General features: G+C 38.6%; 1 protein-coding gene across 1 annotated transcript; it reads right to left on the bottom strand.

The window, feature by feature from the left end:
- Positions 1-2,182: 2,182 nt before the first annotated feature.
- On the bottom strand, positions 2,183-11,025 carry hhex (hematopoietically expressed homeobox). The gene is made up of 4 exons (XM_069708809.1): positions 10,388-11,025; positions 5,678-5,856; positions 4,162-4,212; positions 2,183-4,022 (listed from the first exon to the last, which is right to left on the bottom strand). The coding sequence occupies exons 1-4, from the start codon at positions 10,764-10,766 to the stop codon at positions 3,771-3,773; spliced, it is 861 nt and encodes a 286-aa protein (XP_069564910.1). The 5' UTR covers positions 10,767-11,025; the 3' UTR covers positions 2,183-3,770.
- Positions 11,026-12,090: the final 1,065 nt, after the last annotated feature.

Raw genomic sequence — 12,090 nt, 5'->3', positions numbered from 1 at the left:
GTAGTTGTCATAAAACCCAAATTGCCCTTGCATTTATAAATATTTATCAATACGTCAACATGTTAGCTAGAGAAAGAAAGAACACACTTTTTCCAATGAAAATGCACCAATCGAGGCAGCCATGTTGCAGCCAGACTGTGGGTCAAGTGTTTATACATGAGAATAGACCCAATCAGACCGATTTGGAATTCGTCAGCTATCTACTGAACATTTCCCCCACCGACAATGTGTGCTATTCCTACAACTGTTGACTTTACTCTGCACAATTTGTGAACCATTACACAATACAGGGGCTGAGATCAATGAGTGCACTGTTGGCTTTAGAATAGTTGTGCATATTTGAGGCCATTGAACCTTGGAAATGTAACTCCAACAAGGCTGTGAGAGCAATGATCTTTAATCCTTAAACATAACATAAGGTTGAAAACAATTGTTGAATTCCCAAATAAATTCTCATTTTGAATCCCGAATCTGTGCCTAATTCTCGGTCTGAAAATTGTTTCATGAAAAATAACTGTTAAGATATTGTGTGACTATCAATCAGTGCCTCTGCTATCTATCTGCTATCTGCTGTCCCTGCTGTTCTGACGGTTCGCTCAATCATTAACCTAATCTACTCACAGAAAAACTCCCACTTAAGCTGTTTGCATGAGAGGTCGATGATAAACTATTTGAAGTTGAATGTGGTGATGGGACAACAATTGACGTGGACTAAACTGTTTGCTGATCTGTGGCTGCCTTTGATTCTCAGGAACTCAGAAGGCAGTGAAACAGAAGAAGGGAGCGCGGTTACGGAGTTTGCATTTTTAAAACTGACATTTATGCATTTTCTCCCAAAAAAACGCAACCTTCATAACGTTTGCCTTATATCATCACAATTATGTTGAGCTGGGTGGTGGCAGTGAAATTATATAGGTTTAAGGTAACCGAAGGATAAAACAAATGAGTGCAATTATTTTCAAGATTATGTCATCTTGTCACCGTTAAATCACACCAGTAAGTCTTTTTCAAGAAGCGCTTTTAGACTTCAGCTAAGCTATGTTTAGGTTGATGGTTATTTTTGGTGGGGACTCTACATCCAGAAGAAAACTTATGAAGAAAGTGGACACAACATCCACTGAAATGTTCCATGTCATTAGTAGCACAGAAGATGTCACTGTTTTAAATTATCTAATTACATTGTTGTGCTTTTTGAAGTAGTTAAAAGGAGCACCAATTTGACCAGCTGTGCATGAGAATTTCAGATAGCTATGAATATGTCAGAAATATTAATCCAGTGATTACCATGAGACCCTGAAATGGGAAGACTTCCAATCTAAGTAACATTATTTTACTTTAATTCAAGAAAAATTTGAAATGCAGCACAGCATTTTTAAGGAGTAAATGTTGTGTTGGTATACTTGAAAAGAATTCTTTATTTTCTATGATTGTTTTTTTATGTTGATTTCCACATAAAGTAAATAAAACCAGTGGCAAATCTAAAACATTACATGCTTTATAATAAGGCCACTATTTTTAAACTACATTTAATTATTAGTTTTTGAATAAAATATTCAATACTATAAGATTTCAACATTGTCTCATTAAACTTGAAAATAGTATAGACTAATCCAAAATTTAATAATTACTTGCGCTGAATTGGAGCAAAATGTCATGATTTCATGATCATGTATATTTTAAAACACAAATTCTGTCAGATCCAAACTTTTACATAAAATCCCAACTTAAATACAATAGACTCGATACATTTATGAACAAAATATATTTCTTACAAGGATGAAGCCAAGATAACAGGGCTTTACCACTGATTGTAGGCTACAAATACTACCAGCCACCAATTACAATTGTAAATACATGTAGCCCCTCAGTATTGTATTTTGCATTTTACTAAGATAAAGGTTTTGTTTTGCTTGTAAACTCAAATATTTTGTTTTTTAAAAACAATAATTAATAAATGTACTTATATTTTAGGTCACTCACTGTCTGATGGCTATATACTGATTCTGTCTGATTAGGCTTTAACTACTCATAGGATAATACTCCATTTGTTCTTATTTTAATTTATTTAAATATATTGTGATTCCTTTCTGGGTTATAAAATGGCCAATAATTTTACTGAATACCTTAATTTTCAGTATTTTTCAGGAACAATTTTAAAAAGAGGAAAATAAAAAATCACCGGTTTTCTGGTTGAGCTTCATCTAAAAGTGTCAGATTTATTCATATCATAAAAACAAATTCAATTCTATACTACACTGATTGTGCACATCACATTATCAGGCAAAAGGTCTATAGACAGCAAAACAACACATGCTACAGTACAGAGAAACTAATGGGCCTACTATTTATTTACAGTGGTCATGACACAGTAACGGTGGTGTGAGAGTATAATGCATTTTATACAAAAGTTCAAACAGAAAAAACAGTCCTGGTGAAAGGTACTTGAAGGGGATAAAATATTAGATTTGTCGGACCAGGTTTTTACCTTAGTATTACATCAGGGAGCCACCTGCCTGTCTTTTTTGGGGTGGGGGGCATTGTAGGGTGGTGTGTGTGTGTGTGTGTGGGGGGGGGGGGGTGTTACAGCGATTTGGAGACAGACATTAAGGGCTCTATTTTCATCTGCCTCGGTGCAGCATAGGCGCAATGCAAGTGTTGGCGGTGATGTAGGAGAAATAGATCATTAGAAGATGTGTCACGGTCGACTTGGGCAAATGATGTTCAATGGGTTTGGGAGGAGGTAACTAATATTATAAATGCCACATCCACTGGTATTATGAGAATCACTGCCCACAGTGTAGAAAATCAGTTCAACAAAGAAAGACAAAAAAAACTGTGGCTTATAGTTTGGCGTTAACTAAATGTAAAAGTGAACAAAGAACACTCCAATATAGCGAAATCAGGTACTGGAACGATGTTGAGGAGTGGACATAAGTAAATTACATACATTTAAAGTTCCTCATGCACTTCATTTACTAACAACACTGATCAAGGGCAATGAGCTCCAAAGTCACTGATATTGTCTTCATAAATTAACGGCATCGGGGAACTTTGTGTGTGCCTAATTTACTTTCCAATCATTGATTAAATGTCAAAAGCTGTCGTGCCTAAATGTCCCTGAACCTTTTGTGATGCCACTCTGTGGCCTTGCAAGGCTGGCAAGATTACGAAACCAAATGAGCACATAAAAAGGCTTTTGAAATTGTTCCCAATTTATATGTAATTAAATTGCAATTAATTTGTAGTTAACCCGGGTGCCTTTTATGTTTGTATGGCTGAGATTGGCTACCAACTGCTGCCTGCCAACTGCCTGACTCAGAGACAGTTACATTTTTGACATGATTATGTGGAACGATTACCTGAAGTGCGATTAAATACGTACATCCATCAAACCTGTCTGTGGGATTTGGGCTGGTTCTATTAATGCGTGCTCTTTCCCACTGAGGCTAGGAAAATAGCTGGCCTGCACTTAGACCTTGTTTGAGGTGGGGGAGACACAGATGCAAGTTCACCTTAAAACTGACAAAAAAAAATTCAGTGCACCAGCACATCTTTACCAACACACCCCTTTTTGACTTCCGCCCATCTCGGTGCAGCCTGGTTCACGTTGATCCACGAAAAAAATTGCAAGCGTGGAAAAAAAGCCCCTTGTGCTGCACAAAAATGTCAATACACCTAGATTTGCACTATGCCGGTTACAAAAATAGCGCCCTCAGACTTAAGTATCAGAGGCGTATATGGAGGTCCAGTATATGTGAGGAGCCGGCGTTTCAGAACTGGGGGTTTAGTGTGAACTTGTTGTCCTCTATGTCCAGCTCCTGGTCTGTATCGTCTGACACATCAGAGTCCAGCTTTGTGTGGGGGTGCACAGAGTGGCCTGCCTGCGGCAGCTCGGAGACTGGGCCCGTCTGTCTCCGCTCCGGACTCTGGATCGAGGCCGACTCCGTCATCTCATCTCCTTTCCTACTCCTCCTGGCGGGACTGTCATCTTCTACCTCCCTCTTAACCCCCTGAGGATTCTCCTGATACAAATGGAAATGTATGAATTAAAGACCTAAAAGACTGCATTTTAATGGTACCAATTAGCTTAATGTATAGTCTACTAATTAAAAGGAATCATTTTGAAAAGAATGCAATGTGAAATTAATGAAAACCTCAAACCTGTTTTAATCGTCGCCACTTAGCTCGTCGATTTTGGAACCAGGTTTTAACCTGAAAGACAAAATGACATGACAAAACAAATTAATTAGGTTCTGTCTGTATATGTGGTACAGGCTATTCAAAAACTGTTGGTCTTAGGTGTGAACTCCAGCCAGGGTTGAACTGACAATGAATAGCAGCCCGTTTTTGTTGCACACAATTTGAACTAACACGAATGTTTGTTGATCAATGATTTTTTTTTTTTTTTTTTTTTAATTTTACAATAAAAATTCAAATAATGAAATGATCACTTGACACCTAATTTTATGTAATATAGCAGGGTTATATATATATAAATTGCTGGGCTGGCTATCAGGTATTGTATTATAGCCTATAATGCAAAATTCAAATGTTTATTTTACACATTTACAGTCGAAACTGACGACCTTTTTTGACACTTTAGAAAAAGTGACTTAATATCTGCACAACTATTCTTTGTTGGCCTACAATGTAGACTCTTCAAATAAATCGGTTGTTTAGGGATCACATGCAGCGTCTGCCAGCAACGCCTTTTCTTTCTTTTTGCAGCACTTTCTTTGCACCACCAGCCGCGGGTTTACTCTTCCTATCCTTGTTCAGCAACGAGTGCTGCAACTTCTCATCCCCCGGACTTTCCGATGGCCAGTCTGGGACTGAGTCAGTAAACCGTTACCTACAACTGCCATGTTGAGTCATTCAGATAATTAACATAATGGAATCAGCGGATTCAGTAGTGGACATTCATTAAAAAAATAGCCAGCCAAACGTTTTACAGGCTAAAATTCTTCTTTTCCACAGTGATCCTATTGTAGACTAACAGGCCTATTTGAACTACACCAGCGCTGAGTAAAATCTATATTATTCCAAATAGCCTTCATCTAGAGCGGCCGATCAAAAATTATTTAACATGTTCCAGTTGCATTTCAATAGCGTATTTATTGCAAGCCTTGTATTTCAAGTATAACCTCATTTAATAAACACAAACAACGTTTTATAAGTGGAATAGTCCATTAATATGATTGGCATTTTCCATTGATGGAGATTTCCCGCTGTCTATGAATATGTTTCTACTTTTGCAGCCAATTAGACCAGTCCTAAAATCCGAATATCTGTTTGCTGGTTACAGCATAGCTGAGCCATATTGGGGAGAAATTATGGGATACAAATAAAAATTATGCTGTAAGGAAATTGATTTAAATCAAAGTCAAAATTTGTAAAATGTAGGCTGTTGCCCTGCGTCTTTCGTTCAAAATGTGCTGCACAATTACTCGAGAATAATTATCCTAACTAATTCATAATTTGGCAAGTTAAATTGATATTGAAAGGGTGGATAATCAATATTCGTCATGCTGCAACTATAGAGTTAGACAATAAGGATACAGACTAACGAACACATTACTCTCCACTATCAGGACGTTGTTCTACTTTTCCACATGATTAGGTGGCAAAGAAAAGAGAATTGTATACTACTAAATAAGAAAAAAATGGATTTGCTCACCTGTCTCTCGCTGAGCTGCAGCATCTTGGCCAGTCGTTTCCTCTCCGGAGGTGAGAGGTATTTCTGTGTCTCAAACTTCTTCTCTAGTTCGATGGTCTGGTCGTTTGAGAAGCGGACCTGTCCGCCCTTTCTCTTGTGTAAGGGCCGCTGGATGAAGGGTGTCCACAGCAGAGGCTTCCCTTCAGAGAGAAAAGAAACAGAAACCTCATGAAAGCTCCCATTGCAGCCTCGTATAGTATATCCACTAATTCTGGTTGATATTAAGAGTTCTGGAAACCTGTTGTCTATTTGAATAAATCCGTTCTATAAATCCTGACTCATGAAAATTGAACAAACTCTTTAAGACTACAATTTACGATTTAATTGGCCTAACTTATTATAATTTTAAAATATTCACATTGAATTGCAGAAGCATATTTTTAGGTCGAACCTAACTGTCATATAAAGGCATATTTTTGGAGCCTAAATCACGCTGAAGTTGGGACATTACAATATTATAATAAGATTATGAACAGGCCCACCTACAGCCGGGGAACATCTGGCCACTGGTCCCGGGCCCTCGGTTTAAAGGACCCAAAAGGGTTCTTTAACCTTTAAATAACCTACAGCATTAAATAACGATTTATTTAGATAGATGATAAATACAATCAGCATTGTCGCTCAACTTAAGTGTGCGGTTCATCAGTGAATCAAATATGTGACGAGTTTTGCGTCCTGCAGCAATATTCCAAAGGATGACATCAGCCCATCACACAAAGCGCTCCTGGAAATATAATATCATAATCAAAGTCAACTTTATTGTCAATTCACCATATGTACAGACATACAGATAGATCGAAATATTGTTTCTCACAGTCCCACGGTGTGCAGAATAAAAAGATAAAACAAGAAAAGTATAAATATGTAACAATAAAAACAGACAAATATATGAATGATCTCACAGATTCACCACTTAAATAAAACATACTGTACAACTTGGTGATTTACCACCACGATTGACGGTGGTGACCGAAAAAAGACACGGCGTATTCAGTAATGCGCATATATATTTATAATTCGTGTGAGAATTATGTGTGCACTTTGACTGTCTAATGTCGAAATATGTATTTTTTTTCCCCCATGTAAATCTGAAGTTGAGTAGCCTAAGATAAGATCTTTAAATTACAAAGTAAAAGTTAAAAGTTGGGAATAATAGCATGTCCCTAAATATGACTGAATTTCAGTGCTGGGGTTATCATTTTAGTTATTAAAATGATTATATTTGGATTAACAAGTGTGTGCGAAAGTAGAGCGTCTTTGCCGTGCGTTGTGCGCATTATGCAGTCATTGCAAGTGAGCTGTGTGTAGTCGGGGAGCTGTGTGTGTGTGTGTGTGTGTGGGGGGGGGGGTGCATTTGCTCCTGTGCATGAGCGAGACACATGACGGTGCCTGTAGATACACGGTAGGCTTCCATGTCAACAATTAGGAGTTCCAATAAATAAGGTCCGATTAAAGGGTTTTTATTCAAGAGAAACGCCCCAGTGTGTTTTTGTCTTGTCTACTTTCCTCTTTTGGTTGATGGTCTGGAACAAACAATAGCGACCAAGCGGCTTGCTGCACGCTTTCTTTTCAGGAAGGTCGTGACAGAGTGAAAACTATGGCCAAATATCCGCTTCATGTGCTTCCTGTTTTGTGGTGTGATTACAGACGATGGCATCCACCGGTCCTCTCTACTCTCACTCAAACAATATAAATCTGTTGCGGTCGAAACTGCTGTCAAGACCTTCTTGCTTTTCCAAAGGAAGTCATCTAATCCAGTCCCAAGACACGTTTGTCTCAACCGAAAATACACGGAAAAGATGTGTAGTACAATGATAATATAATAAATGAGTTCATCAATAATCTAAAATTCTAACCTTTTCGAGTCCTTCTGAGTGGAATGATATTTAGACTAATGTTTGCAAAGCTCCTGATTTAAAGAAACTATTTATAATTATTTGAGTGCTGCTATCAGGACCATCAGCTACCGATTTTGTTCCACAATCAGGGTAACGCTATTTGGTCGATGCCGATGTTTACGTCGCTACCAATTATAAAATATCATGAAAGAAAAAAATATTTCAGCTACAGAGGGCTACAATGGAGCGAAGCTTAATAAATTAGGGCTAAATGATTAAAATAATCGAAATAACATATAACAATAACAATAACAACAACACATTTTAATGTATTTATATAAAACTTAGTCATAGTGATATTTTGGCGACGTCTCTGGCGGCCTGAAGCAGATGTTTACATTGAAAGTTCTTCTTTCTGACTCTGTTACTGTCTCACCGATCATGCTGTGCAGATGGCTTCTTAATGTTTCTGCTGATAAATTCAGAGGCGTATGACAGCAAAGATTAAAGGCTATCAAATTTTTAAAAAAAATTAAAAAAAACACTGATTCATAAAATAAACGAATTGTTCTAAACCTTAGTCCACACTTGTCACGCGTGGAACCAGCATACTTTCTTCTCACACCGGAGGCTTATGCTGTTTCAAATGATAGTTTACATAGTTTTTTGGGGGGGCAAACGGCTAAAAAAAGATTTTTTTTAAAAAGGTGTGAATGACTTAATTACAAACATAAATATAAATAAATGCACACACAATGTGGGCAGTTTTAGCCTACATAGCACAGACAGATATGTGTTCCAAGAAAAGTCACGTTAGAATAAACGTACAGACTGTAGATTAAATTATTTATTTTTGGTGGAGAACTGAAATGAATCTTTGTCTTAAAGTAGGGATTTCAGTTAGTTTATAAAGCCAATGAAAAGGCAATACAATGTCTTTTTATTTTAGTTTTTAATTTAAGAATAAACTCTGGTTTTTTACGTTTTTTTTTAAACTGAGTGAATTCAAAGTCTACTTTATCTTTCGTCGTAAGCTCACATTGATCTGCTGATGTGCTTGCATTATTTTCTTCACGCCGCCAACCATAAAGAAAGTCAGCCACATCCTCGCGGGGTCCGACAAAGGAAGTGCAACAATATGTGGAAAACGGATCCCTGGCTATCAGAGCCCGAGTGTTTCCTGAATATGTCTGTATTGAGGATGTCGATAAAATAATCAGCAGCGTGCAGCGGGCTCCCGAGGAAGCGGCTGGCCGGGGTGAGACAGGAAAACATTGAACTCCTATCGAAAGGCTCACGGCTTCCGCTATACTGTATGAACGGAAAAAAAACGCAACTTGTTCAGCAACACAAGGTCAGACGGTCAGCTTTGTCACACTATACTTATGAGGACCATCACTTATAGCCTCCTACCCCGGATATTATATATTCACATACCATATAAAACTTTTCATGCAAACCAATATACACAACCTAAGACTAAACCAATTTCCTCATATATTTACATAAATGTTTGTATTATAAAATGGGAATTGTATCGTTGACACATCATTTAACTTTTGTAAGTGTTCCCATGCGTCCTGCGTCATACAACACTATATAGGTTATTGTATTTTACATTTATACATTATATACTATGTTTTGTATATGAAATATAAAATAACTCCTTAAATTACCTATTCATATATACTTTAGGATGTGGCTCAGAATTTAAAAGCAAAGAAAAAAAAAGCTTGGTGGTTGTGTAAATGACGTGTTAAGATGGACCCACCCAGGGATCCGAAAAAAACTGAAAGGATGCAGTCAAGTCTCAATCTCAACTTCAAGAGAAAAAAATAAACTAATAACCTAACGCTTGATGCTCACAAGTTTGCTTATCACACACACACACACACACACACACACACACACACACACACACACACACACACACACACACACACACACACACACACACACGCGCGCGCGCACGCACGCACGCACACAAAGAGAGAGGGAGAGAGAGCAGTGAAATAACAAGCGATTCAGAGCCCAGTAATTCACTGGAACAATGAGAGTCAGGAAAACAAGTCAAGGTTGCCATCACCCCCCCACACACACACACACACACTAACCCCCTCCCCCACGACCCCACCATATCACCACCTAGCAGCCCACGAATGGATATGAGTGGTGCAATTGTGGCCCCAAATATGTCACAATAACAATGTGACTCAAGTGCGCGCTACGTCAGGAATGAGGCAGAAATGTTTGTTTTTTTAACACTGAAATTAACTGAAGACTTTGTGTAGGAACGTGTCCAAAACCTGCGTCACACTACTCTTTTAAGTGTGTTATTGCAACTGCATATGATCTTTGGTTTGATATGCATGACCAAGCGTGATACTTATGCAAAAATGGTTTCGTTGGTACTGAAACGAAGCTTGTGAAGTCAGGAAAGAATGCAACGAATAAAAAACCTCCTTCCTGCTACACAATCCAAGCAAATATTTTTTTCGACCTCCAATGGATTTAAAATGCATTTATTTTATCATAGATGAAAGCAGAAAGCCATCCAATCTATAATAACCAAAATATTGCTCTAGTATAATATATACAGCATTTTATGAGTGAAACAGTTTAGCATGCACCCAGACGGTGCCATACGCCTACAGTCTAGATTCAAGGAACTGAGGTCAACTAGATTATTTCTCCACAGTCAAACACTAGACATGATTCTATGTTGTTTTGGCGATGCTGTAAATTACGTTTACGAAGGGTCAACTTTTGTTAGCCTAAAAGGCCGTCTGAAACGTGTCCAACACAATTACGCACACAACTTCCACCAACTCACCGAGTGCGTCGTGCCTCAGCAGCGCCTGGGCGTACTCCCCCATGGAACGATGGTGCTGGTGGTGGAACGGGTAGATGGAGCTGGTGAAAGCCCCGGCGGAGGCGTACGTCGACGTCAGCGCGGCGTGGTGAGAAAGTCCCGGGTGGATCGGCGTGGGTTCATAAATCGGCGTTCGGTACGGCGATATCAGACTTGTAAAGGAGGAATTGGGCGACGGGAGAGTAGGTGTGGGGATGACCGGAGTGGAAGATGAAGAAGTGGAGGAGGAAGAAGAGCAGGGAGAGTTGGTGGCGGTAGTCCTTCCCAGAATGTCCTCAATGTAGAAGGGAGTCGGGTGGGCCGGCTGGATGGGGGTCGATGCGTAAAGCGGGACACTCATGGTGCTGTGTGCGGCCGCTGCGCGCTGGAACTGAATGAACAGAATAGCTGCGTCTCTCCCGTCTCTCCCTACAGCCTTCCTCTTTACCGAAACGATCTATTTACAAGAGCCTTGTTACATACTACCAAACTTCTACTGTTCCAGGTCAGACTGTAGTCCTGACTACGCAAAACACACCAAACAGATACTTTTTTCTGGGCTATGGAGACCGTTTGAGTGCTTTGCGGTTAATCAAGAGGCGGCGGTGGCTATCTGGCAATTGATCCAACTGTTGGGGCTGCTATCTAGCAACAGACGAAGGAGGGAGGAGATAAGGACTGCCAACTTCCTGCAGGTGGCCGGCTGCCGTTTCTGATTGGCTTTTCTCGCGCCCTAAACAAGCAGCGATCAGATGACAGGAGAGAAGAGATAATTGTATTCCAGGAGAATCACGTAAACCCAGCCAACTATCTAGTAATTAGAAACCCCCAAAAATTGACCGTTTTAGGTTGGTAATAAAACAACGATGATAGTACTTCAGTTTTCAATATGTAAATAAATCCGAATTATAGCTATATCTAATGGAGCTACTTTATTTCCATCGCTTTTATACTGACTCCAATGCGTATAGACAGCAGAAGGAGAATTGTATGACCTTTTGTCACTTGCAATCTCCCCACAATAGATTCAATAAAAGATTAAGAAAAACAACTTATAAAGGTTTGGTTACCTTGTTTTGCTGAATTAAAATCCGATATGAAGCCACATTTCTGATTTCGACATTAATGTTTCCTTCTTACACAGAAAGACACCTCTCAGAGTGGCATTGTGTTATTGTTACAGATGCGAAAAATATGTAAACAGAAGATGATTCTTGCTGGTGCAGTTCATTCAGCAAAAAATACATCAATTCTATTAGATTATATGTTTTAGCCTAAATGTAAAATTCGAATCTGCAAAATAACCATTAGCTTACTTTAAAAACGTTTTGAATAAATGGTATAATCATGCATACCATTATACTACATACTAATATAAATTGAATGTAAATTTTTAATGTTAATTAAATTAAATTGATCTTTCATCTTCTTTTATTTTTATAGTCAATTCTAGTGAGCTCATCTATTAGCAGTGCATATTAATGTATGAAGTCTGTAACTTCCATCACACTACTGTTTTAAACCTTGAATGGATTGCAGACATTGGGCTCCTTGATACGGAGGCACAGAGTCCGAATCTCCCCAAATCCTATCTTATGGTCACAGGTCACATTTGACGTCCCGCTTTTGTCTGTTTTCTTCTAAGAGACTGTATTTTTCACATTGTTTTGCAGTAAATAAATAAA

Source organism: Brachyistius frenatus, unplaced genomic scaffold (assembly GCF_029030835.1).
Source record: "Brachyistius frenatus isolate BFR_SWC_R1_liver_20210118 unplaced genomic scaffold, ASM2903083v1 Contig_78, whole genome shotgun sequence".
NCBI classification, from domain to species: Eukaryota; Metazoa; Chordata; class Actinopteri; family Embiotocidae; genus Brachyistius; species Brachyistius frenatus.
The sequence above is the reverse complement of the archived record's forward strand: the minus strand, read 5'-3'. Positions and strand labels throughout refer to the sequence as shown.